Below are 27,282 nucleotides of genomic sequence, written 5' to 3' on the forward strand. Positions count from 1 at the left end.
CTACCACAGCATCTCACAAAACGTTTGTAAATCCTTGACCTTGTGCATTCTCTAAAATTACAGCTAGAACAACTAAAACGCTTGATAGTCACCTATTTTTGTAGTTTGGCTGAAAGCACTGTTTGTTGTAAAATCAGGAAGTATTTCTTTTGATAAATTCCTTTTCCTGCTTGCATAACTTTACATGTACTTTTTTTGCTAACTTTTTTTGCTTTAACTTCTACTAGTAGTTAAAGTTCTGTTTATTAACTTAGAAGTGAAACAATTCAGCACCTTCTAAGCACGGGCCTGTAAAATTAACAGTGGTTGCAAATGCAAACTGACTCCTCCAAAGTATTTTGGGGTTTTTTTTTCAAATGTAGTTGTTGACTTTTCTGTATGAAAATGTGCTAAGATAATGAGTTTACTTAGTGTTTTGTTTTGTTTGTTTAAAGGTATGTTGGAATCTAAACAGGTAAAATGAGAGCAGTTCTTACTTATGCAAGATCCTAGAGGTCAGGAAAAGTTTCTGCTTTTGTTCCTAGTACCATTGATTAGGGTGGAGTTTTCATCTCGTCTCAATTTATCTGTCAGACTAATTTGGTTTTGCTTCTCACTTTCTGAAAACTACCTGTAATGAGCTTCAGTGTACAATCCTAGACACATTCCTGGAATAAGATGATAGTGAAAACTTTTTGGAGTCTTATCAAGTGTGACTTGCCATGTTTGTACTGTCATTTACAGGCTGATAGCTCTCAGCCATTACTGGCAATTGATGAAAGCAACCATGCTGGTAAAACCTTTGAGGTTGCCCCAAAGATTTACTTCCTGCATCCCAAGTCTATCTTCTCTTTATCCCCAAAAAAGTTATTTCAGTTATTTTTTCTGCAAATGCTATGGCAGAAAAATCAGGGGCAGGAGGAAGGGTGTAAGTAGAAAACTCTTAAAGACTTAGCAGAAGATTTTATGCTAAAAAAGACCCTGCTGCACAGAAGTATTTTTCACTTGCTTCATAGCAACAGGGTGGGAAAAAAATTCTGTTTAGGGCTCTTCCCAGTTCACTGGTTCCACAAGGCTGGTTGGCTCTTAATACATATTCTTTACGATAGCAGCCTAAGATTAAAAGAAAGATGAATAGGCAATTGCAGATGAAAGGGAGGAAAGTAAGTAACAAGGGAAAAGGGAACTATTCCTCTTGTACTAGAAAGCAAGGTAACAACTGGAGAGACAGGCAGGGTAAAGCAGAAAAATGCTCCTGTACTTTCCACTGACAGGAGACAAAGATTTCCAAAATACCCAGCCACTGAAAACCCTTTCCTTCATGGAAACCAAAAACATCTTCCTTTGTGTGATATTCCCACCATATCCAGTAAAGTAATTTATTCATACCTAAGTCATGTTAAAACTACAGTAAAGAGTACTGTAAAGCAAAATAACTGGCAGGCTTACTGAGATCTTTTATCCCCCACCTAATCACACAATAAGATTTACAATCAGGAAGACACCTGAGTGAATTTACTTCTGCTTCATAAAGCTTTCCTCCTAAATGTCATTAAACTATTATAAGAAAAGGTGAACCTGGTGTATGGACAGTGCTGGTTTCCAAATGCCATCAAATCTGTTCTTGTAGATGTAGAAAAGATGCTGCATTAACGTAATATGTTTCTTTCCTTCAGAAAACTGTCATAATGCAAGTTTACATTTTCATTATTTATTAAGACATACTGTCCCCGCTACTTACACAAAAATAAATAGCAAATTTAAGAAAAATTTCTTTAATTATACAGCTCAATAGAGCAAGAATTTATTCTAGAATGTGAATATCTGTAATATTAGTTATTGTAATTTTTCTCTCGGGACATAGTTCTTCTGTCAGTCAAGCAACGGAGAAATTGATGGGAACTGTGTCTTTACAATGGAAGACAGATTCTGGCATACCAGTGTTTTAAAAAGAAAACTGGACTTGCTTTAATACCATGCTTCTAAAAAATACTGGATTTTTTTTTGGTGAAAATGTATTGACTAACTAAAATAGGATTCTATATCTTCTATAAATAGAACATCATTATGAAGATACTCCAGAATTATATTCCCTCCATTGTACAGTGGATAGTCTTTATCAGATAGCCATGTTTCCAGCGTGTGCTCAAATGGCAAGGCTTCTCCAGAGGCAGTATGGCATAATCTCAGTTTCTGTAAAACAAATAGGACAGAAATTAAGGCCAGGATTTGCCTATCTAAGATGAAAGAATTGGGATGGGAGAGGCACAAAAAGCTAAAGAAAAACTAAAACCAAAATGCAACAACCTGGAAAATGTTTGTTATTGCTTACTTACTTGAGATGTTGATTTGTTGTTGTCATTTTTAAGGCTTGCTAAGGAAGCTGCAAAATCTACCACTTTGCCAATACTCCACTTACTGCAGAAGAACATGGGTTTGCTTTTCTCTTTGTTCCCCTTTGGTAAAAATACTTGAAAGTAAATTCTTTCTGTCTAGAAAAACATGAAAAATAAGACAAAAAATAAAACAATTGATGAAGACACAATGCCAGGGCTTCACAGAGGAGGTCACCTTTTCTGGAGACCAAATTAATTGTGGGCAGGAAACAAACCCCGTGATTCACTTGGCAAATTAATTATGTTGGAATTCTCCCTTAAGCACCCGAGGGGTGGTGTTCCACCCTTACTGGAGATAAAATAAGGAAGGCTTAGGAAAAGCTTTTGCTTGTGGTAAAGCTGATGGTCTTACCACTCTGGCAGGATTTAATCAACAGTTTGCTGACACTGCCATGCCCTCTGCTGTGCAGTCTGACAATGACATTCATTTAAAAGAAAAAAAAAAAAAATCCAGGAATCCTAGGACGATCATGGAGTTGCCTGTGTGTTCCACCTGTCCTCAAAGTAATGGTGCAGTCAAGAAACGGAATGGTCCACTAAAATGAGCTTTAGGCAAAGCTTCCTTATGGGAAAATGGGGTAAAGCCATACTTAAAGCTGTTTGAATTTTAAAATAACCAGCAGACACTCATCAGATGTCCAGTGGAAGAAGCTCATTTTCCGGCTCTCCAACCAGTAAAATGTTTAAAAAACCCCCTACTGTCAGACTTCTTTTTTTCAGGGTGACAATGTTCTTATTAACTACTACCCTTATGAAGTTTAAAATACCTGTTGGTCCCTTTACTAACTCCCAAAGTAAAGGGCACATGAAAAACTGTTTCTAGATGGGGACTGCATTTACCTTCACAGAGATTTGGATAATTCCCAAGAATAGGTAATTTCTTGTCATTTCAGGAAATGAGTGAAACTTGGACAGATTTTTTGGCCTGAACAAACCTGGAGTATGCCCAAGGAATCATCACTTTACCTTTGTAGAAACCTCAGCTGTAAGAAGATGATCACAGTACCCACTGTATTGTACTGACTGTTATCTGTACCTCCTTCCTCCCCATTTCACAAATGGGATGATTGTGTTATGCAGTTTATGAAAATCATTTCTCACATGGGTTTTTAACACATACAAATGGTTTTGTATATACAACTCTCTCAATCTTCAGATGCTAATTCTGGGTGAGTAGCTGAAGCTGCACCTGAAACATCTTAGTACCAATCTAAGTTGGCATACTCATCCCTCCACACTCTTAAAATTAGCAAACTCAAACACTTAAAGCACATTCTTATGATAAGACTTACATTGTCCACTGCAATGCCCAATCATATGAATTCAATCTGGGTGGGAAAACCAAGCAATTACATGTTTCAGGGCTAGATGACCTGAAATATTGATACTGCTAGCCAAGTATTAAGATCTGACACTATCTGCACAAAGAGTCCAGGTTATAAGGAACAACAAGCTAAGATGTGCTATAAAATTCTGTGCTGCACTACTTACAAAATTGTGCTACAGTGATTCTAGAAATCCTGTTCTAGTATAATAATGAATTCTGTGTTCTGCTGATCATCAAATTCTGCTAAAATAATAAGATTTAATAAACTTAGTGCTGTCATCTTTCTGCCAAGAATCCCCAGAAGAACCCATTTATCGCAGCAGTGCTATGTGACAGCCATGTGGCAGGCAAACACATTTCTGCTGTGAAGTAATAGAATTTGATTCCACTGCTCCAAACTCCACACAGACATCTTATAACAGACATAAGACTAGTGAGACTGCTTTTGGGTACCAGGCTGAAATGTACATTGAAGGGGTTGTGGTCTTGCAAAATTAAATCCAAAATCAAGCTGAGGGAATTCCATGAAGGTCAAATAATTTAGAAATCTTTCCAGTTCCTTTGAACATTCAATTATTGAAAACAAACATCACTGACCTGAGGCAAGGACTTGTCCCCACATGCGTGCATTTTCAGCTTCATTAATGCCACTTTTGCTGCTGTCTCACTGTTTTTTGCTCCTTTACGTTTTTTGCTTTTCACTTCGTCACTCTTTTTAGAATCTGAGAACAATATTATTCCAGTTAGTGTGATCATTCTGACAGTTTCCTGAGGATATTATATGACATAGACCCACTTAGTCTGTTGGGTCTCATTGTATTGCTCAGGATCCCATCCCTTTTTGTGACTGTTCATTTTTTCCCAAAGTCATGTATCAGCATTTTTTGTTCTAGCAGAATTCCTTTACATTGAAAGGTAGATGAACATTTTCACCATGTAAACACAGGCTGCAAAAGCCAAATAGATACAAATTCTGAAGTTTCTACACACGTGGCCATCACAGCATTCATATGGCAACATTTCAGGTCCTCCTTTCTACACATAACCCCACTGTCCAGCTGGGCAGTGCTGTTTATTCTCTTTCCCATCCTACAGCTTGTTTAAAACCTGCGAAACATTACATGGTAGAATCAGACTTTTCTGGGCATCTTGATCGTGTAGGTGTGATCCAGCAGATTGACATGCACATCCAACACAACTGGATTGTTTGCACATGGATTAATATGTAAATAAAAATGGCTACGTACAATTCATTATAGTATAGTACTTGTAGAATGATGACAAAACAACAATTCTGAAAGAAACCTGCACCCTATTTATTCTTTAGAGATTCTCCTTGTACTGTTGTTTTGGCTCAGTTTAGATGAACAGTATTAAATGTTGATATGTAAGTTTAGGGCTTCAACCAGGGAACTCCCATGCTTTCTTCTTACTTGGTCAAACCTGATCCCTCAAAGGAGGTCAGAAACTCAAATAGCGTTCTGAAAAAAATATAAGAAAAATAATATATATGCCTCTGTGCTTGCCTATAATATCTTGAACAAGCTGCTGAGTGGCAGCCATTCGAGGTTTCGGTGTGTCCAGCTTCTCACATTCATGGTCTGATTGATGACGATGTCTGTAAACAACAAAATAAAACTTCTATTGCGTTTTCCATACATTAGTGAATGAATACTGATGTTTAAACACTCTGTTCCACTCACCTGAGACAAAAATGTTTTTCACAGTAAGGACATAACACTGGCAAAAGCTCCTTTCCATTGCAGTCCTTGTATGAGCATGGGTAAGATCTGTGCTGATCAGGTTTCACAGAGCTGTTTCTTACATTCACCTAGGAGTATGTACAAAATATTTTGTGTAAATAAACAGATACTACAGCTATAAGTTACCAACCCAACCAGCTTTCTCAAAGATCTGTGCTAGCTCTCCATTCTATGGGCAAACCTGGTCCAGCTAATCTCAGCTACTTTTGCCCTGGTTATGTTTAGCTCAGAGGTTGAACAAGAACTGTCATCCTACTCAATGTCAATTTACTTCTGACAGGAATAAAAAGAGTAGATTCATTTTTTAAGCTTTTTACATTTTCAGTTAAATAGTCATACTTATATACCATATGCATTCATCTAGTCTGAAAACAAACAGCTGAATTGCATGGAATTTTAATGTAAGGCTGCCACATATTATTAGATTACCTCAGAACACCCATGAGCATCTCGGCTCCTGTGCTGAAGGCTTTGTGGAAAAAGAAGAAAATATCACACTGTTACCAAAATTCCAGGGAAAAAAACTTACATGTGAAAACATTTAAGTGTTTAAAGAGTAATCTGACAAGTTTTAGCATGGAAAAACTTCAATTAGATAATGAATCTTCTCCAAAGTTTGTTCTATCCTATGCATTTCACTTCTTGAATGGATAGATCATATTCCTTCTCAGAATGTAAAACGTTTAGTTTTTGGAACTTAGGCTTCAAGATAAACAAACCATTTCAAGAGAATGAAGACATTAGCATGCTTAACTTGAGTTGAGTTCAAAGCAACCAGAGCTTGTCTGTTTTAATTGATTTTCAAATTTCTTCCATAATGGCAGAAATCCCTTGAAGGCTTCTGATATGTTAGAAGCAAAAACTGCCCCCAATCTCTGAGTTTCTCTCAGCTGCCCTCTGCTAATCTGAACTGTAAATCAACGTGCAGGCCTCGATTTCCACCTTGCAAGAAATATCAACATTTTTTCAAGAGGAAAACATCATCAGCCACCTCCTTTTTTGACAAGGTCACCCATTTATATGACACTGGGAAACCAGCCAATGTGGTGGTTTGAATTTTAGCAAAGCTTTTGACACTGTCTCTCAGAGTGGTCTTCTGGACAAAAGGTCCAGCACACAGCTAGACAAATCTGTAGCACGATGGGTGAGCAAATGGCTGATGGTTTGGGCTCAGAGAGTCACAGTTAATGCAATTGCTTCAATTTGGTGGACACTGGAGTTCCCCAGGGCTCCATTTTAGTGCCAGTGCTCTTTAATATTTTTATAAATGATCTGGATACATGTTATGGTTGCCAATCATTCTAAACCAGGAAGAGCTGTCAACTCCCTTGAGAGTGGAGAAGTCACACAGAGATTCTTGATAGACTAGAGAATTGGGCAGTCACCAACTGTATGAACTTTAATGACAGCAAGTGGAGGATTCTTCACCTGGGATGAGGAAATCCTGGTGAGCAGCATACAACATGAGGAAATGGAAAGAGGCTGTGTCACAGGAAGTTCAGGCTGAACATTAGGAAAAGGTTCTTAGAGAGGGTGGTTGGGCACTGGAAAAGGCTCCGCAGGAATGGTCATGGCACCAAGCCTGTTGGAGTTCAGGATTGTCTGAATGACACTTAGTCATATGCTTTAGTTTTAATCCTGTGAGGAGTAGGGAGTTGGACTTGTTGACTCCTGTGGGACCCTTTCACTCTGTGATTCTACGAACTTACCAAAAGACACCTGAACAGCCATCACATACAAAGGGAAGAAAATCTGAAATGGAAAGATTTGTTTTCAGTTAAGACAACATGGTTGTTTGTTTTGGTAATAGTTTCTAGCTTAATTTTCACATTATTAACTTTTGTTTACCAACATCACAGGGTAGGTATATTTACAAGAATACTTAGCAACTGCATCTACACTTTAGCTAAAAGTGGCTTTTGTTAACTCCCCTAATTATTATTACACAAAAACATATGAGCAGGTAAATTATACTTACGTTCATTTCAGAAGTTGGAATTAGGCTTTAAATTCAATTTTTTTTCCATATCAAGCTATGACACTGGAACACATGGCTAGCCATCAAAATTACTAGTTATTTTAAAAACTGAATTTATTGCAAGACCACTCAGAACACTGTTTTCTGACAGTGGACAATTTACATTTTTTTTATGGGCTGCCAACTGGAGGAGATGCTGGCTCTTTAGAAGGGAGAGCATCTCCTCTACTGGACAGTCATAATGATCCTGCCCAGTCTTCACATCATATCATACATACTATCCTTGGGTGATTAAAATTGCACACACTTCCTAAGCATCTGTACACATCCCCTGGCTACCACATAAATTCTTACACATAAAATCACTTCACTGTCTGCCGAACGTCATTAATGGCAGCAAATGCCACGTCCAGCCCACTACTCTGCTTCTCCATCCTTTTTTTTATGTTGACAGATCATCACGCAACTGGACCATACAACGCAGGTCACGATCATCTCGATCCCCTCATCTGAGTGGTCCCTCAGAAAGCTTTCGGTACAGGCGGTTCTGCTAATTCTTCCCGAGCTGTTACATTTCCAGTCACACTCTCCGAGATCACTGAAGGCAGCAAGCGTGAGAAGGAGCAAGCGGGCTATGAACCACCCAGTGACACAACCGAGGTGACAGGCGCTGGCACTGGACCGTGCCGGGCTGCAGCAGCACAGAGGACTCCCCGATGGGGGGGCACCCCTCGACCCCTCGCAACTCCGCACTGTCCCCAGCCCACCATCCCCGTCTCCGCCGGGACCCGCCGCGCTCTCCTTACCGAGCTGGCGGCACTCGGGCACCCCGCAGTGCTGCCCCACCTCCAGCTCCGCCATGTCGGCGGCACGCAGGAGGCGGAGAAGCGGCGGGGCCGCGCTGCGGAGGGGCGGGCGGGACCCGCCCGGGGCGGGCGGGGCAGAGGCGGGGCCGGGCCCGGTGGGGTTCCGCCCGCGCCGGGCTGAGCCTGAGCCCGCCCCGCGGGCGTGGCGGCGGTCAGGGTAACCTGCTCTGGTCAGCCCCTGTCGACCCGAGCCTCAGCCTTCAGTGGGCCTAGAGCCGCGGCTGGTGCTCCTCGCGTTGTTCCAGGGGGAAAAAAGGCATGTTTTGTGTCTTATTTGTGTCGCTGTTTGCGGGGCAGAGGCTGGTTCCCTGAGGCAGAGCGGAGGTAGCCCGACTTCTCGAAGCACTTCGTGCACCCTGAAACCTGTTGGTTGCCACTGAGGTTTTCTTAGCGGCGCACCCCTCACTTTTGTAAAAAGCCACATTCTTTCAGAATTCAGTGTTATTTTCCCAGCCCTGACTCGCGTGCACACCTGTGCCCGAGGGTGATGCCCTCCCAAAACACCTTCCTGCGGCATGTCTCCAATTACTTCCTTCGAAGGAAAGACTGAGAGAATTGAGCCTCTTCAGCCGTGAAAGAAACGACTGAGAGGGGACATCAGCAATGTATATAAGCTTCTTACGGGTGGTGCCAAGAGGCTGGGGCGAGGTTCTTCTCCGTGGTGCCAAGCAATAGGACGAGGCAACAGGCAGAAACTGATAGCACAGGATTTTCCACCTGAATACGAGGAAGAACTTTTTTATTGTGTGAGTGACCACGCAATGGAAGAGGTTGCGCAGTCTCTCTCTGTGGGAGATACTGAGCCGCCCGGATGCAGCAATCCTGTGCCATGTGCTCTAGGATCACCCTGCGTGAGCAGGGAGGATGACCCACTGTGCATTCTGAGATTCTGTGATGGGAAAAAAGTTAGGGGGAAAGCATAAACTCGTAGTCCCCTCCGCAGCGCCGGCCCGGCCCGGGACCTGCGGCTGTCCCGCGGATCTCGCCGGCTCCTCCCGCCGCGCTGCCCGGCGCCGGCTGAGGGAGCGGCGGCTCGGCCTCCGCGGAGCCGCCCCCGGGCCCGCCCCGCCGCCAGGTGCGCTGCCGCCGCCGCCCGTGGGCTCAGGAAGTGCTGTCACGGCGTGTGCCGGGCGCGGAGGCTCCTGAGGATCGGGCTCGCCAGACCTTTCTGCCGGCGGGCGCCGAGCTGGGATCGCCGCCATGAGCAAGATCTCCAAGTTCTTCAAGGGGGGCGGCTCGGCCGCCTCCAAGGGCCGCGGGGGTCCCTCGCCTCAGGAGGCGCTGGCCCGGCTGCGAGAGACGGAGGAGATGCTCAGCAAGAAGCAGGAGTACCTGGAGACGCGGATCGAGCGGGAGCTGGCGCTAGCGCGGCAGCACGGCACCAAGAACAAGCGAGGTGAGTGCGGGCCGGGCCCCGCGCGATTAACGCCCGGAGCGCCCTGGGTGCGAGGGGCGCTCGCGTCTCGCCGGGGCTGTGGCTGGGCCGGGTCCCCTGGCCCCGCAGGTGTGCAGTGTGGGTCGGCTGTGGGCCCCGAGCGAGTATCACCACACGCGAGGCGGGATGGTGGTTTTGGCATCGATTAGTGTTTAATGAACTGTGGATTCATCTAGCGGGATGGGAAATTGTTATTCCTCACAAATTTACTGTCTGTAGTTTCCTGTGCGATTCTCCTGTTCGTGCTTTGCACCACAGTCGATGCAGGTACTGCCTGGACACACTGACTGGAGGGCAAAGTACTGCTGCTCTTTGGGGGCTCAGCATTGGCTGGGCAGGTGGCAAACGAGATGAAGGATGTGCAGATCTCCTGTATATTCACAAATCAATGCACATTATCCCCATTGCTGACAACTGAGCAACTGAGTGATGCAATGATTTGTCCAAATAATGTAAGAAGTATATGTGAAACTGAAAAAAGAATGATAGCTCAGAGCATTTGTGACTACTGTCAGCTACAAAGGAGAGGATGCTAAGGTCTGGCTTCTATGTATACTGATGTTGTCACCCCTGGGAAGCAAATGATGGTAGTCAGCGTCTTGGGGATATACTGGCCTCAGAGAAACAAGTTAATTATTTCCTGAAGTTGCATGGAGGCCTGTTTGCCTGAGCTGTCTTTTAATTTAAATGCTTAATAACAGAAGAAGAATATTTTGAATTAAAGATTTGTAATGTGACAAGAGAGTAGGTCTTTTGCCTGCTTGTTCTGTTACTCAGTAATTTATAAAATAATGACTTTGAACTTGTGTTAGAGGTGTCCTGCCCTCTAGTGTGTTTGTAATACTTTAGCATTTAATAATTATTAGCAAAAGGCAGTTTAACTAAACTAACTTTTAGTTAAAATTGATTTAAAATTGTGGGTCAAGATGGGACAGATTTGAAGGCACAGTTGAGGGAGTAAACTCAGTTGAGTGCTCAACTGTGACAGCTGCTCAAGAAGATGGGGGCTGTCACAGTTGTCCCATTCTCACACTTTCTATTCCCCTGGCTTCAGCTGGAGTGTCTCTTGGTCCCTTGTCCAGGTACTGGCACCTCTGTACTGTCACAGTGAGCTAGTTCAGGAAGGTGATCCAGCTGGAAGCTAATTTGCTATGGAACAAAGTGACCAGGTGGCTCCTGGGACTGAATTCATTGTGCAAAAGCCTGAGCTGCAGGGCTGGTACAAGCAAATAGGTTGGTTCCAATGACTGTAGCAATTCCTGGTTAAATCCAGACATGCTGTTCTGAAACTTCATCCCAAACCTGAAATATAAACTGGCACATTTGCAGAAAGAAGCATTTCCTGCCTCGCTCCTGCCCTTATGCTGCTCCCTTCCTTTCCCTTAGCAGAGTTCTCTGAAGGGTGTGTTTCAGAAAGCTGGATATTTTAAAATACTGTGATTTTCTTTGTCTGGGTTATTCTTTTTACCCAGGATGGTTTAAGTTCCACTTATCCAGTTGAGCTGGTAGCTACATGAGTGCTTGTGCACCTGTGAAAGAGAGAGAGGGGCACAGTCAGGAATGAGAATTTCTTGGGGAAAGGTGGATCTGCTTCATCTTTAACTCAGCTGGTTGATGGTGGTTTCAGGTCTGTGCTGGCCTTTTGCTTCAGGCATGCAGAATTTGATATCTGAAGTTTTTCTCCCAGATCGTTGCTTCCACTGCAGTGCTCAATATGAAATTGCCCTAGTTTTTTATGTATTAAATTGTTCATGGAGTCGTATTGCAAACTGTAGTGTTGAGCTGATTGTGGTTAAAATAGCTTTTATTTTGTTATTTGCTTAGGGAGGAACAGTTAAAAACAATAAAGAGGCAAGAGTAGGGCTAAAACTACAGTGGAGCAGTTCTTACTCATGCCAAAAATGGTTCTAAAACCAAAATGGGATAACCTAAGTACCGTCAGAGGAGAAACAATATGAACCATACATTGTTTAAAATATAACCTTGCTGTGCCAAAGTGCTTAAATTTAGCAGGATACTTAGTGAACTTAAATCCCCAATAATGTCTTCATTTGATATGTCAATTGCTTTACAGTTTAATTACAGTTGATTTACATTGACATCATATTAGCTAGTGTGTAGTACTGTATAGCTCAGAGAAAATCTGTGCTAACCACCATCTATTGTAATATTATGTAAACACACATGCAAATGAGAGAATAAAGGTTTTAATCTACACTGCCTTGTTGAAGTGAGTGTTTCGGTGGGATGTCACTGCTTATTTTCAATGTAGATTCTTTTTTCTTCATTGCATCTGTATAGAGGCCTATGGAAACTAAAATGGAGCTGTCAGCAACTGGAGCAAGATGTAGCTAGGGATAGAAAATGCAACAAATTAGCATGATCTCACTTGATTTTTAGGTGCATGAGTCTGAGTCAGTTGCACCAACATAAGAGAGAGCAGATTCAAGCACCAGCAATTTCTCATGACTTTGTATGACTCTTGAATGGGTTTCATGTGACATCAGTAGGCTTAACTTGATTTAAAAGCTGTAATGCATTAGCTATGCCATAGATGTGAAACATCACTGAAATAGTCCTGGCTTTTCCTTTATGGAGTATCTCTGCAGTTTCTGTACCTAATCTGAAATTAGCTATACTTTTGATGGGATGCATTTTCAGCATTCCCCATTAATATCTGATTGTAGCTAGACCACTTCAAGGTTTTTTGTTTGCTGAAAGAAGTTTTGTCATGAGAAGCAATATCTTTTTCACTGTTAGCACTGAATTCTAATGTCTCTCCATGCCAGGAACAAACTCTTTTAAAATCTCTTGCTGTACTTCTTGGGGGTTTCTCAGTATAAGCCAGTGCATAGCTGCCAACTCCATCTGCATGTTGGCTGTTCTTATCCATTATTTTAAAGGACATAGAAGAAAATATAAAGAACAAGAAGTGATACTGAATATTTGAGAACTTTGTTTAAAAGGAAATGTGTTTTCTGAAGCATGCCTGTAATTGTAAAAATAACATACACATAGATGTGTGTTGTTTCAGCCCAATGTCCTTCACAGATCCTAAAAATATAAAAAAAACTTAATAAAAACAATAAAATGAAGCCATCCAGAACAGGATTAAATCTGAACTATAAAGAACCACATAGTACTACTGAGGACAAAACCTATGAAGAAAGTGGGAAAAACAGGGAGGGTTTCACAAGTAGATGCTGCTAAACGTGTGTTATATTTGGGCAGGGCACATGTAGCTGTGTAGCATTCCTTTTCAGTGAGTTGGGTGTAACCAGGAGGCTGTGGAAGCGAAACAATGATGTGGTAGTTATGTGTTATGATGGACAGGACAGTCACGCCTGCGGCAGGCTGTGGGACAGGTTGGGAGTGAGGGTTTCTGGCGGGGACATAAAGAAAAGCCCTTGGTGTGTCTTTGCTCTGTGAGTTACAGTGATTGTTCTCTGACTTTCATGATCACATTTCAAGTGTCTTGCTGGTCCAGCTCATTATTATTCTTGATTTAGCTTCCCAGCTGTAGCTGCATGTGACTTCCTCCACAAGGCTTTAAGGACTGTGAATGCTGACAGTGAGCCTAATTAGGGTCCTATGATTTTTATGGCCTCAGCAGCATTGCTGTCTGTTGTCCGTGGAGTGAGGGAGATCAGAAGCTGCAGTCCATGAATCCCTTGCAGGCCTGAGGTGGAATTTTGTGAGCTGTATCCAAGAGTAAGACCTGGTATTTCCACAATCCTGTTACATCATCAGAAGAAACACCGTTTTCCTACTTTAGTGGTTTCATCATTATAAGGATTATTAGACAACTGTTTTATTTCTGCTTGAGAAGATGATATTGTTGGTGCTTTCAGTACTGATGGGTGTTGGCAGTAGGCTTGACAGGTAAAGGTGGTATTGCTGCACTGTTACTTTTCAGTCTGATCTGTCATGAAACCATGAGAAGGGTGCACAGCTCTTCCTATGCAATTACTTCTGCTTTTCCTTTTGAAATCTGGATATTCGTGTGGCCAGGATTCTTATTGCCAGGGTGGCCATTAATGCTTCCTTACTAAAGTGTCAGCATTGTAGCAATATTGGAAAAGTGCCCTTCTGTATAGAAGGAGTTCATTAATATGAAAACTTAAACTGACATAGTCTTATTTTGTTCCAGACACCTTATGACTATAAAATAAAAACTCATATTAAAAGCAGTGGTTCCTAATCTATGAGCTGTATCCTGCTTACTGGATTCAGGAGTACAGGAAATGTACTAAAGCCCAGCCAAGTGCTGACATAAAAAATTTCAAGAGGTGAATTGGCTTTTTTGGAGCACAAAAGAAAAAGTGTATGAGACTGCTTTTGTGTTTTTTTCCTGGAGAAGCCCTCCACCTCTTCCTGAATGAATTGGTGTTAATTACACTTACTTCCTCAGACTCTACCTCTGCTCAAACTCATCCTCCCCAGGCTGTCTTCCTTCTTTGAGATCTTTGGAATGGGGAACACCATTTTTCAGTGCCATTCTTAGACCTTCAGTGAAGTGAGTTTGTCTTCTCTGCTCTATTTAATTATATTTTAATAGATACTTTCTTCTCCAGTTTGGTAATTACAATGTGATAGCATTATAAAGCAGAAGCATTTCAGTCCTGTAAGACTTGCACACAAATTTAAAAATGCTTGTAATATGCAGTAGAAAAGCACTAAAATTCTAGGTACTTTGTAAAACACAGGAAAATAGATTTCAAATAACAAGGAAATTCTCATAAATTAGTGATAGGAGCTCCTGTAGCAAAATACTCTGCAATAAAGAGCATTCATTTAACACAAATCAGGAAAATCATATAGTGTGGTGTGAGAATTTATAATGCTTTGGTTGATAAGGAAAGAGTATGAATTTATTTCCTATGGACTGATTTATCCTGTAAGTGACTGGTAAAACTAAAGAGAAGGAAGATAATATCTTGTACCACATTAATTAGGAAAAGCTTCTTATGAATAGTTGAAGTCGCAGAGAGTTTAGCTTCTGCTGTGTTTTCTTGATTTGGGTGTGGTTTAATGAAATGATCTTCAGGATTTTTAAAACAACTGCTTTGTGTGTAACTGAGGAAATCCATTTTCTTTGTGAGCAGCCAACAATAACAGCACCGTTGCAGAGTCCCATTTCTGAAGAGCACTGACTAGAAAGTCTGCCCCATGGTAGATGCTTGCTCCAGCTGAGCGCTCCTCAGTCCACAGGGCCTCAGAGTCCTCTCTGGCCCAGCTGTTGTTAGGCAGTTTCAGACTGTTACCTTTGTCTGGAACTTCTAGCTTCCTAACCTAAGAATCCATGATCAAATTCGATCCAGTGGAAGCTAAGAAAGGAAGTGGCTGGTGTCCTAATTCTACCAATACTAAGCATAAATAAGTAAGGAAATAATAAGTAGGTAAGCATTGTTTGGGATTAAATAAAAATTAAGTATTTCAGAATTGCCAGTGAGAATTTTACAGTTCTTACATTTGCCATTTGCATGACATCATCTGGTGTTTGCACAACTTCAGAATATGCATGATCTTTGAACCATCCCCCAAAACCTTGGAAAATCTTGGATTTGAATGTTGTGATTAATCTGTTGGGATTGTGGTTTGCTGTCCTGAAACATCTCACTGCCGGTGGTGGAAGGCATCTTAGCCTGTGTGAATGCCTGTCCTTGTGCAGCTTATGATGAGCAATTTTGATCATGTTGATTCAAGCATTTGTCAACAAAGCATTGATACTTTTAGCGTGCTGTTACGCACCATAACTCTTTGTGCCCTCCTTGGGGGAATCCTAATTTCATTTGAAAAGTTGTGTACCCCAGTGTCAAGGTTCAGTGTTACTGCGTGTGGGCAATTTTAACAGGATCGCAGCAGTAGCTGCTGCTGTTGGTTGAGTTTGGGGAGGCCACAGGGGCTTGTAGGTTGTGAATCTTTTTAAAGATTAAATGTAGGACACAAGGGAAGGAATGGGGATGCTAATAGCATTGAAAGAAACCAAACAATGGGTTAACTCAGTCTCTTGTTTTGTTTGGTTTTTTCGCCTGGCATATGTAGTTTGGAAAGGACTGTTATCAGGAAATGCTTGTGGCAAAATTGTGTGTGTTCCACACCCTGAGGCCAAGAGAAAGTTCTCTTCTCCTCATGCTTGTCACGTGCATTTATTCTGGTAATGATTTACTCTGGACAGAGTACGCTGCTCATAATTTAATGAATATAAAAAGCTAAGATCAACTAATTTACAAAGATAATGGGGTGTAGCAGGATTTGACTGTGTCTGTGTCTACAAAGTTATTTATGTTTTTAAATTCTAAGATTTAAAGATCATGTTCCTAAGGGATTGTTAAGAATGGATGAGCTAAAAGCTGGAGAAATGCAAATCCTTCTCTGGTCTAACCCATCTGCCTAGCTGGGCCATTTGGGCCCTTCATTGCACTTCACAATTACTGCTGCTGAGACAAAGTTTATAAAGCGCCATTGGTGGAGTTGTGGTTATGACAGTTCTTACACTGTCTTCCTTAGGTTTTACTTACATTTGGCAGCTTATTCTTTTATTCTCTCTTCTGATTCCTCCCTTCTGACTTCTCTCTGATGTTTTTCTTTTTCCTTCCCATCTTCCCTGCTTTGCCTGTGTGCACAGGATGGAGTTCAAGATCTCCCACAGTGGAGGAAGAAGCTGCTTTTTCTTGTGGTGCTAGGAGGAGTTAATCTAAAAGAGGCTTCCCAGGATGTTCATGCAACAGTCTGTTGGTGATTAACAGGCTGCCGATCTGGTGTGGTCAAAGTTTGTCTCCCTCATAGTAAGGTAGGAGGGTGAGAATTATAAATTCTGCAGGTCAGCTTGGTGCTGAACTACTTGTCCTTGCATTTGCTATGAAAACACACAATGCACTTTGCCTGTTCTCATTCCAGCTGCCTTACAAGCGCTGAAGAGAAAAAAGAGATATGAGAAACAGTTGAATCAAATTGATGGGACACTTTCAACCATTGAGTTCCAGAGAGAGGCACTGGAAAATTCCCACACCAACACAGAAGTGCTCAAGAATATGGGTTATGCTGCACAAGCTATGAAAAAAGTACATGAAAATATGTAAGTGTTTTCTAGTAGCTTCCAAGTTGAACTTACTAACCACTTTCAAATTATTCCACTACTATAGACTGTTTTTCAAGTTAGATAGTTTTGACTTCATTTTTGGTTTGGGCATTGAATGCCAGGAATGCTATTAGTGTTATAGTGTTATATTTGGCAGAAAAATATCTTTTCCTAACAATAAATCTAGAAGGAAATTCACTTAACTGGTGAGATCTGTTTTTTTCAGTCTGTCTTGGCAGTGGAGAGTGGCCTCTGCCCTTGGTTTGTCTAGAAGAAAATCTAGTCATAGAAATTAGGTGGACTTTTTTCCTAGAATCCATAAGCTGGACTGTGGGATTGAAAGTACTGATTAAACGCACTCCCTTTCCTAACCCACCGCCCCCCCCCCAAAAAAAAAAATTTACTTTTTTTTTTCATATGTCCTATATTGTTTCAAGGGATGTTTTTCTGCCTGAATAAACAGAGTTAAATCAGAAGGGTTGTTCTGGGAGAAATAAACAGGAACTGAAACAATAACGAAGTTAACAATAAGGGGAAACCTTTTAATGGGGTACAATTCTGTTAAGTTGTCCCCAGTTCTGGTGAAACCTTAACATAAAAAAAGATCCATAAAATCATAGAATAGTTTGGGTTCAAGGGGACATTTAAAGATAATCCTGTCCAAACACCCTGCAGTGAATAGGAACATCTTCAACCAGATCAGGTTGCTCAGAGTCCATCCAACCTGACCTTGGGTGTTTCTAGTGATGGGATAGCTACCATTTCTGGGCAACCTGTGCTGGTGCTTCACCACCCTCATTGTAAAAAGCTTCTTCCTTGAATCAAATCTAAATTGACCCTCTTTTGGATTAAAGTTGTTACCCTCTGCCCTCCACAACAAGCCATGTAAATGTTTATCCCCCTCTTTCTTATAAAGCCCATTTAAGTACCAAAAGGCCTGCGAAGACGCTGACCCTAGGGAACTGCCCATGGGCTGTGACTGGCTGGCAGAGGTATGAGGAGCACAGAGAGAGAGACACTCTGCTGCAGTTTGACTTTTGTTATAATCCTGACATGGAAGTAGCTGGGCTGAGTGTAGGTGAGGAAAATTACTCCCTGTGAATTCTTCTGTTTATAGAGTCATGGGCATAAAAAGAAAACTGAGTCTGTTCAGGTGAGCGTTCTGTAGGATTTGAATGTTGCGTCCTTTAAAATAATGTTTTTATGTTACCTTGCCAGGGATTTGAACAAAATTGATGATTTGATGCAAGATATCACTGAACAGCAAGATGTTGCCCAGGAAATTTCAGACGCTATCTCAAGCCGAGCCACCTTTGGTGATGAGTTTGACGAGGTTAGTACTTCAGGCCTGTGAGTTTTAACTCCATAGTTATTTTGCTGTGCAGTGGTTTATTTCTCATGAAGTGTGAATGTGAAATTCCTTGGTTCTAGCTCACTCTATCTAGGAAAATTGTAGAATTTTTTTATAAATATAAAAATTAAATAAAGCCATTATATATAAAATATATAATATACTAAATAAAAATCTGTAAATGCAAAAATATAAAAAATATTTTTTTTGTATCAATTTTAAGAAAAGCATTTTTAACTGCACTCCTGTAGTTATTGTTCTCATTTGAGCCTCAGAAAAAGGTCACTAAAACATGTAATTTGTACTACTCCAAGTGGACACTGAAACATATAATTTTTTTGTTGCTCCAAATAGACATCCATTTGACTTAAGTGCATGTCTCTATGTCATGGACAGGCTACTGTTCATAATTCTGAATATTTAGACCATTTTTTAAGGTCATTTTTGATGCAGGTCCTTTCCCTGTTGCCCAGACCACAAAAGTAGATCTGATAGGTGGAAGTAATACCTGTTGGAGGCAATAAGGTTTCATTCTAAAGCTCTTTTCTTTTGAAACCCCCACAAGGCATTTAGGACCTTCTCAAAATTTGTGGCAGTAGCTTTCATCCAATGCCCCCAGATTTGATTTTGTACATCTAAACAGGATATAACTTAATTCTGATCCAACCATGGTTGAGGACTCAAGGGTCAAGGTTACTCAAAATTCTTGTAATCTCTGGAATGCAGAGATGGATGTCAAGCTCAATATCACAACCACTTTTGTCTTGTGTTTCAGTTTTGTTTCAAAATGGCCAAGCACTAAGAATCATTTGAAGAATGTCTTGAATACTCAAACTGTTCACTGTATTCCCAATTAATTTGTTATATTCCCAAATGGACAAAAAAGAAAGATATAAATGCTATATTGCACATATTGACTTGATTGGGAGGAAGAAGTAGTTTCATTCAACAGCTCTAATTTGTTGAAAACAGTAATGAATCTTTGTATTTTGTTCCCATTACCCGTTTTCCTGTATTTCCCCTTTGAATGTAAATTTTACAAGAAACATTTAGGCATTACTGGCACAAGGAATGGGATTTGGCCTGTGCTTCAAACACTTGAAAAGCATTCTGCCACCCCAAACAGCTGTACAGTGTCTCGCTTTTCAACAGTGCTTAACTTTTTGGAATCTAGGCTTAGTAAGCATGTTGTAGATTGAGCTGGAAGTTTCTAAGGGATACCAGTTGAAGCTGATGTGCATTGTTCCTCTTTTGGAAATAAGCCCCTGTCACTTGGAACATCGTTGTACCAGCTTTTGCATAGGAGCCTAATACTTAGAGCACTTGGCAGTAACTGGGAAACCTGGTTTGCAGGCTACTGCACCTTAAGAGTGCTAGAATCAATTACTTAATTGCTGGGATATAAGGTAGTTAGTGTTGAAGGATAATGTTTAATTGATTTTTTTTGAAGGATGTTTTTTCCATGAATTTGGATGCATTTTCTCTTCACATGTGTCCTGTGGCTGTACGGAGACCATGGAAGCATGTGATTTCTTGTGCTCCAGATGGGCACAGAAACATAAGTGTTCCTTCTCCCTGGGTGGTCACAGTGTATGTTTGCCTTAAATTATAAAACCATGAGAAAGTAAATTCAGGCATAAGGTCCTGTGGTGGCTATGCAACTATCATTTTAACTTCTACATTGGTGATAAACAAAGTATAAATGTGTAGGCAAAGCCCATTTCAGTACCTAAGAGCTCTTACTTTGCAACTTTTTTGACACTACCCCTCCCCTCTCTAGTTGTTTTTGCCCATTGTTTCTTTTAAACCATTTTATCAATGTGGCAGAGGTCCATTTCTTCACATACATGTATCATGTAGCTTCCTTTCTTTGGGAAACTTCAGCTGAGGAATAAGTGCCTTGCTTTTTTAAAAAGCATGCAGCCTTTTTATTTTTAGCATTGTACAAGTGGATTAGATCATCTGTCCAAATCAGCCTCTGCACCTAAAAGCCCATGAGTGCTGCATGTTTCAAGAGTGAATAACAGGACCCAGGAGGACAGTTTGAATTCCAGTGCTGCTTTGAAATCACATATAATCCTGGACTTATGTGATAGGGCTGAAGAACAGTTTTTAATGACAGTCTGCCTTATAACCAGTGGAAGGTGTTTTAAAATGGGAGAAATGGCACATTAAAGTTTGAATCCATTGAAGAATACAGGCTCTAGATTTGGAACAAACCTGAGGACAGCAGAGAGGCGTTTTACTCCCATATTTGCCTTTTTGGCATGTATTGTACTGCTGTTAGTTTTGTTTTTAAGTTTATTTCTTGTCCTGTTTCTTACTCTCATTGTCCTATTTTCAGTGTTCAATTAAGGTTTACTTAACTGCCCATACTTAGTAAAAATTGCACATTTAATATGCTGTTTCTTGATATGTCCTTTCAGGTGTAAACTGTTTTTTCAGTAGTAGTTTGCTTCACGGTGGTTAAATGTGCCCTTGCATGTAAGCACTGACAGAATTTGTAAATAATGTTTTCCTTGAATTTAGGATGAGTTGATGGCAGAATTAGAAGAACTGGAGCAAGAAGAACTGAACAAGGGAATGAGAGATGTCACATTGCCAAGTGTTCCATCCACATCGTTGCCTTCTCGTCCTGGTAAAATGCCTGATTGCTATTTTACATTTCTCATGATTAAGCCATGCTGTGAGAAGGGGGAGAGGAAGAGAGGGTTTCAGATATGCATTTAACTCTGTTATAACTTTTAAAATGTTATAAATACCTTTTCCTGTTTTTGTATCTGCTTAACAGAAGAAGCAGAGTGGGATTTAATTTTGCTCAGTGAAAGCATTTAGGACCAAATTCTCTGTAGATTTGGGGTGACAAACTCGGGGAACTTGACCTTGCACATATACTGATGAATCTCCTACTGAAATGTAGTAAGATCATTGAGGAATGATCTTTTTTGCCTTTTTTTTTTCCTTCTTTTTGGCAATTAAATCCTTAGTCTCTTTCAGTTAGAGTCTGACCTAGATTCCAAATGTTTACGTCATAAAAATCCAGTTTTGCAGGGTAGTGGTTTGATATTTTCCGCTGGTATTTTAATTAGAAATGAAAGAGGCATTGGGAAGTACATATTTAAAGACATATGTTCGTTCCTTTGCTTTCTTTGTACTGAACAGGCTTATTTCTGGTATTAAGCTGTAGTTTTATTTTTCTGTAATTCTGCCCTGTTCATTTTGAATTCATCCAGAGGCAGTCAACTTTTAATGCACTTTTCACTGTCAGTTGAAAGACTTGCTGTCTACTGAAATTAGTAAAAGAGTATAAATACTTGATAGTAAGGACAGTACACATGTGACACAGGTGGTTTATGGTTTCTGCTACAGAACAGGTTACCTAGATCAGCTCAACTCAGATCCTGTGATATGTGTTTTGGCAGATGACACTTAAATCCTGAGAAGCAGTTTAAAATGTTCAAGCTGAGGCTGTGGCTTCATCTACTGAACTCAACTGCAGAACAGCTAGTTAAAAAAAAAAAGGATTTAGAAAAGCAGTGAAAATTCAGTGTGGCCATTTATGATTTGTTCATACATTGTCTTCCCAATCCAGATCCAGCTGTGCCAGTTGACATTTTTATTAAACCCAGACCATCTCCATGTGCTTCTCACTATTTTAATTTTCTACATCCATCTGTATGACTGCTTCAGGCAAGATGAGCTGGTTACAATTATATAGTTCAAGGCTGTGAAAAACTAGCTTATGTTTTCTGAAACTCTCTGCTTACTGTCACACAGCAACAGCAAAGTTAGACCAGTTGATGGATCTATGATGCTTCTAATTGGAGATGCATGTTGCCCTCCTGATTTTGAAGATGAGGAAACTGCGATGAAGCGAGGCATAGTGACCTTCCCCAGTCACGCAGGGAACCTGTGACACTTGCAGAGGAGGGACTGCAGCTGTGGCCCCCCATGTACTTCTCCTTAGTCCCTGAAGTGGAAGTGCAGTTCCCCTCTAGACAGTGGCCCCTGGCCCTGCAGCTGCCTCAGGTGGGAGCAGTTTGGCTGCTGTAAAGGTGCACACAGGTGTTGAACTCAGTAAGTGTTCCACTGGTGGCTGCAGAGATGCCAATCCTGCTGTGCACAGCCCACAGATGGAGGAGGCAGCCTGAGGCTGAACCTTGGCTTTTGGGCCTCTAGTTTGCAGGTCAGCAAATGAGGACAATTTGGGTGAGGTTTTGGTTTAGTGAATGCAGGTGATGTGTGGTAGGAGATTTGGGTATAAAGTGGGTGTGGTACCTGATACAGAGCTGGGAATTGCTGTTGCAGTGAACACAGCAGTTAACTGATGTCACCTGAGCAAAGCAAGTTCAGGAATATCTTTCTCTGTTTAATAAATGACACCACCTGTTAAAATGGGGTGAGTTCATCCAGAGACTTGAATGTGCAGAACCTCTCAGCACTATTTGGAAAGGTAGCAGGATGTGCAGCTGGCCAGGATAGGTCACTTTTGTTTGTTTACATGGTGGTGAGAGAACTGACAGCATTCTTGTGGGCCTTTTCTGGCTGTGACAACCTTTAGAAATTAAATGCTTTTTCTGCGTGAGTCTTTCAGTAGGAATGATGTCAGACCTATATTGTGATCTTTAGGGTTCTACAGGAAATAATGATGGGGCAAAATAGCCACAAGTCTTATGAGCTTCATTCCTGCATTACTCATGTTCAGCTTGCTACTCAGTAAATTGGTCTGAGATCTTCAAACAAAAAAGCACTATAAAAGTCCTCATACTAACAGATAGAATGGTTCTGACTGTTACACTGGTTGATGGTTATTGTCTCTTTATCTGCAGCATCGACCAGGAAAAGAACAGAAGATGAAGATGAAATGAAGAAACTGGCTGCCTGGGCTTCATAAGAGCATGGTCTTTTTATAACACGAAACATTGTAGTGCAGAATGTAAGGAGCTGCACTGCTGTTTTATAACCACACTGATTTAGTGTGGTTGCATTTCATACAGGCTGGGTTTTTTTATGGCACATCTTGCTGAGACTAGTGTTACTCCCATATTACAAAACTAGCTGAAAAACCAGCAAACAAAAGAATTAAATAGTTGCCTAAACCTTCAGGCATATTTTTTTTTCAGCCTTGTCAAGAGATTTGTTTTATTATTAGTATCAGTTTTTAATAGGTACTATCTTACCATGTCTGTTGGTTTGTAAAACCCATGTGCCTCACTTATGCTCAAAGCAGGATTCATTTTTGAAATGAGAAAGTTTAGGAAGTCATCAGGGCCCTATAACTAGAGGGTTATTTGGTTCAGACTATTTGAATATTAGCAAAACAGCTTAATACATATCCTCACTTGCAAGTTCTTTGAGCCCAAGAACTAATAACTATTCATTTGGACATGAAGATTCAAACAGTCTTCCTGGAGGAACTTATGGTGTCCTAGATATTAAGAGGAAGCTCTTCTGTAGGCTTACTTAAGTGGGATGTGTTATTTGTTTTAATTGGCCAAAATGTCCCATGCACTTCTATAGGTCAAGTTGCATTGTATTTTGGACTATTTCTGACTAGGTTACAGAATTACAGTGATCAAGGAAAGCAAAATGTCTAGGTTCTTACAGATTCCTGCCAAACACTAGTGCTTTTCATTAAGCCTGTCAAAAATCCAGAAGAGATTTGACCTTGCTGTTTTCTTTTCCACTACCTTGTCTCTTTCTAGGATGAGTCTGTACTTTGTATGACAATGCTCATCCTCATCGAAGGAATTAGCAACACATTTTTAGTTACACAATTTCAAAATAGTTTTAATTTCTGAGCATCTGGTTCTTTTCTCTTACTCACTTTGTGAATGGAAATGATACCAGTGTGTTGCATTTGCAAGGCCTTTTTAAACCCTGATTAAGAGCTGATTCTGGGTTACTTGTAAAGTTGGTGTGTTACTGTTCAACAGCATTTTAGCCTAAGGAAAAAATGCCACTCTTGAATGCTAAACTACTACATATATGGAGAGATTGCTGTTCAAATACAACCCAAAAATTAAATAGGCTGCTTTGTACTAACAAAATATTAAATAAATCTTAAGCTCTATGCTAGTAGCCTGCTGTTAATCACAAGGAAATAGTAGAACAGTGTGGAGTTCCTAGTGGTGTAGGAAGCAGAGTCCTTTATCTAGGTTTCTTGTTTTTAAATTAATTTAAATTTAGTGATGACAGAACCACCTGGGGAATAGTGGTGGACTTGGTTTCTCTAGGTCTTCAGCCACAGAAGACTGACTCCTTCTCCTGCAGGCTTTACCCTGTGATTTGCTGGGTGTTCAGCTTCAACAGGCTTCAATAGCCTTCAGCTTAATGGATTTTAGGTTAAGTATATAATGTGTTTCTAGACATGGTCTGCTCAGAGCCTTTCAAGTTGAACCCTATGGATGTAACCCAAAATGTATAAACCCTTTGGAGAGTTTGACTTTTTCAGGACTTCCATTCTCTGTGGAGAAATTGCTTTTGGATTGTATCTGTATGAGAGTTGAATCAAGCCTTGCCACTTTGGATAATTTTCTTACTGGAAAAAACTGTGTGTGTTAATTCTGTCCTAAAATTTGGAGGTACCAAGAATATGTTCCCTTTTTGTTCAGAGTAGAGAAAGTCTGGAATTATTTAGTTTTTGTTTTAAATACAAAATAAAACAGAAGGAAAAAAAAGAGGACAGAACTGCCTTAAATTTAAAAATACATTTTGAACTCTCAAAGAGTAGGAAACCAAATACTAATAAAATGCTACTTGGTTTTAATGCTTGCTGAAATTCAGCATGAGAATGCTAGCTGAAAGCAGAATACTTAGTAAAATATTCAAAGTTATTTCATATCCATTTGCTAATCCTTCTGTCTGAGTCCTGTGTTCAAGGTGTGCAGTTTATGCAGGTCTCAGAATTGTGTACAGAACATATCAGCACACACTGGGTGTATGACTGTGCAAGGCTGGCAGTGTCTTTGTGGACACTTCTGGTATTTCTAAATATGAGGCCATGCCAACACAATCCCGTAGTTAGTTTGGAAAAGCTGGCTTCCAGCCTCTGTTCTTGGTTGAATTAGTAGTTTAAGAATGCTTAGCTCTTATGTAGGTAGCACTTGGCATATTCAAAGTGCTCTACAACCTAATGGGTCTCTAAGTTTCTATTTTGAAACTAAAATGACTTTCAGTCTGCCTTGGAAAATGTGGGCCTACTGTTTTTGAATAAGAATTTTGCATGTGAACACCCCTCACTGGAGACAAAATATTCCTGTAGAGATCTTTTTTGCAAACTAGTGTTTGACTGCTGCCCTCCAGCAATGTTTTGGCCAAATGCTGATCCTGAAGAAGTTTCAGGTGTTTTCAGCTTATTAATGTTCATACCAAGCACTTTAAAAACAAAACTTTTGAAAGGTGAGGAAATAAAAATGAATATTCAGGTGAGCTGCTCTGAAAGCTTATGTATAGTAGCTGGTGATCCTGAAAGACAGACAGACTCGTGTACCAGTTCATAAGCCAGGATGTTGGTTGGTGAAATTATACTCAGAAGCACTGTAGTGATACACAGAAATGAAAATACACCATGGACCTCCGTAACTGGAGTGTTTGTTTTTTTTTGTTTTTTTGTTGTTTTTTTTTTTGTTGTTTTGTTTTGTTTTGTTTTTTTTGACAACAGTTTTCTTCAAGGGAAAAGGGGTTGTAGGGATTTAATTCAGCTGAGGGAGTGGCTGTTTCCTGTGTAAATTTGGATAACAGTGGGACAAATGGCCCTTTTGTATTTGAACATATGCCTCTCTTCATGCCAAGATGGTATTTGTTTAGTATGTAAGTAGTTGAGAGTGAATAGTGTCAATGTGTTATTGTAAATGTACCCTGCTAACTGGAACATATTTTACAGGAGGACTGTTGCAGCAGATGGTGTACTATAACTGACTTCCTTTCTTGTTGTTTATTTATTCTGAGATTATTTGTTTCTCATAACAGGCTTAGACACTTTTAACCTGGATAACTTTAAAAAGGGGAAAAGAAAGTAATAAAAGTAAAACCAATTAATGTATGTATATATATATATACACACTGTAAATAAATATTTTGGTGTCATGTTTGTGTTACATGATTTTATTAAATTTCTTTTCCCATCAGGCAAAATTGTAAATACCCTCCTTACACTGTCATTAGGATATAGTGCTCTTTCAAAGGATGTGAGAATATTTTGAAACATTTTTTGTTGTATTAATCTTTCAGCAGCCAGTTAGAATTCAAGAATTCTTTGAAGTTGATTTGGTTAAAAAAAAACAACAAAAAAAAACCCCACCCCAATGTAAATTGTGGTGTTTGGGCTGCATTCCTTCACACTTAACCACTGTGCAAGAAATTATTTTAATTTAATATATCCAAAATACCTCCCTCTCCTCCCCTCTGACCTGAAGATCTTATTATTGTTTCTGAAATTGTTTCAGTGTTTTTCACTTTCCAGGCCTTATTTGAAAGGCAGAATGATCAGGTCTTTTAAAAATGCAAAAGAAAAATATATGATAGGCAAAATTGAAGTGCAACAAATACAAAAGGCATTTTTTTCATTAATCTTACTAGAATCTATTTAAAGTCTGTGTGTGTGTATAGTGTCTCACCTATAGTGTACACACACATATATTTACATGTATGTGTGAAATGCTGGAGCAGTGATTTAGGACCACCATCTGTTGTGGAAAGGTTTCAATTGCTGGGGCAGCTTCTCTTTTCCTCTTTGTGAGTCCTAAGGGCTTTGTCACAAAATGCCAAGGAATTGCTGTGGTGTGAGCACTTCTGTCTGTGTCTACAGCTGTGGAGGGGTAGAAGAACAGGATGAGTGTGCAGGGGGAATATTTAGAAAATCTCACTGTCTTCCATGATGTAGGGCTTATATTATTTTAATTATGTCATTTTTTTAGAAAAAAATATTTAGTCTCAAAAATTATTTAGCAATTCATCTTGAGAATTACTACTAGTATAATTTCAGGTAGCTGTCATGTTTTCTCACACCTGTCCCCGTTGCAGAGGCTGTGGCAAGACTCACCTCCATAGCACTGTTGAGTCAGGTGAATATTGTAGGAAAAATATAGCTGCTTATGTGACCTTG

The 27,282-nt window shown here is 40.3% G+C and overlaps 2 protein-coding genes across 3 annotated transcripts; one reads left to right on the forward strand and one right to left on the reverse strand.

Moving 5' to 3' along the window:
• Window positions 1-1,674: 1,674 nt before the first annotated feature.
• ZFAND1 (zinc finger AN1-type containing 1) lies at window positions 1,675-8,399 on the reverse strand. Of its 2 annotated transcripts, none has more exons than XM_072924791.1 (8): window positions 8,250-8,399; window positions 7,175-7,217; window positions 5,895-5,934; window positions 5,406-5,533; window positions 5,217-5,320; window positions 4,300-4,424; window positions 2,316-2,471; window positions 1,675-2,172 (listed from the first exon to the last, which is right to left on the reverse strand). In XM_072924791.1, the coding sequence occupies exons 1-8, from the start codon at window positions 8,302-8,304 to the stop codon at window positions 2,002-2,004; spliced, it is 822 nt and encodes a 273-aa protein (XP_072780892.1). In that variant the 5' UTR covers window positions 8,305-8,399; the 3' UTR covers window positions 1,675-2,001. The 2 variants fall into 2 exon arrangements, with proteins under 2 accessions (XP_072780892.1, XP_002199753.5); XM_002199717.7 differs by having other exon boundaries at window positions 5,229-5,320; window positions 8,250-8,397.
• Window positions 8,400-8,623: 224 nt separating this feature from the next.
• CHMP4C (charged multivesicular body protein 4C) lies at window positions 8,624-26,264 on the forward strand. Its single transcript, XM_002199719.7, has 5 exons — window positions 8,624-9,705; window positions 16,645-16,822; window positions 18,044-18,158; window positions 20,706-20,814; window positions 23,006-26,264. Exons 1-5 carry the CDS (start codon window positions 9,510-9,512, stop codon window positions 23,068-23,070), a joined length of 663 nt encoding a protein of 220 aa, XP_002199755.5. The 5' UTR covers window positions 8,624-9,509; the 3' UTR covers window positions 23,071-26,264.
• The last annotated feature ends 1,018 nt before the right edge of the window (window positions 26,265-27,282 follow it).

This window comes from Taeniopygia guttata, chromosome 2 (genome assembly GCF_048771995.1).
Source record: "Taeniopygia guttata chromosome 2, bTaeGut7.mat, whole genome shotgun sequence".
In the NCBI taxonomy this organism is placed as follows: Eukaryota; Metazoa; Chordata; class Aves; order Passeriformes; family Estrildidae; genus Taeniopygia; species Taeniopygia guttata.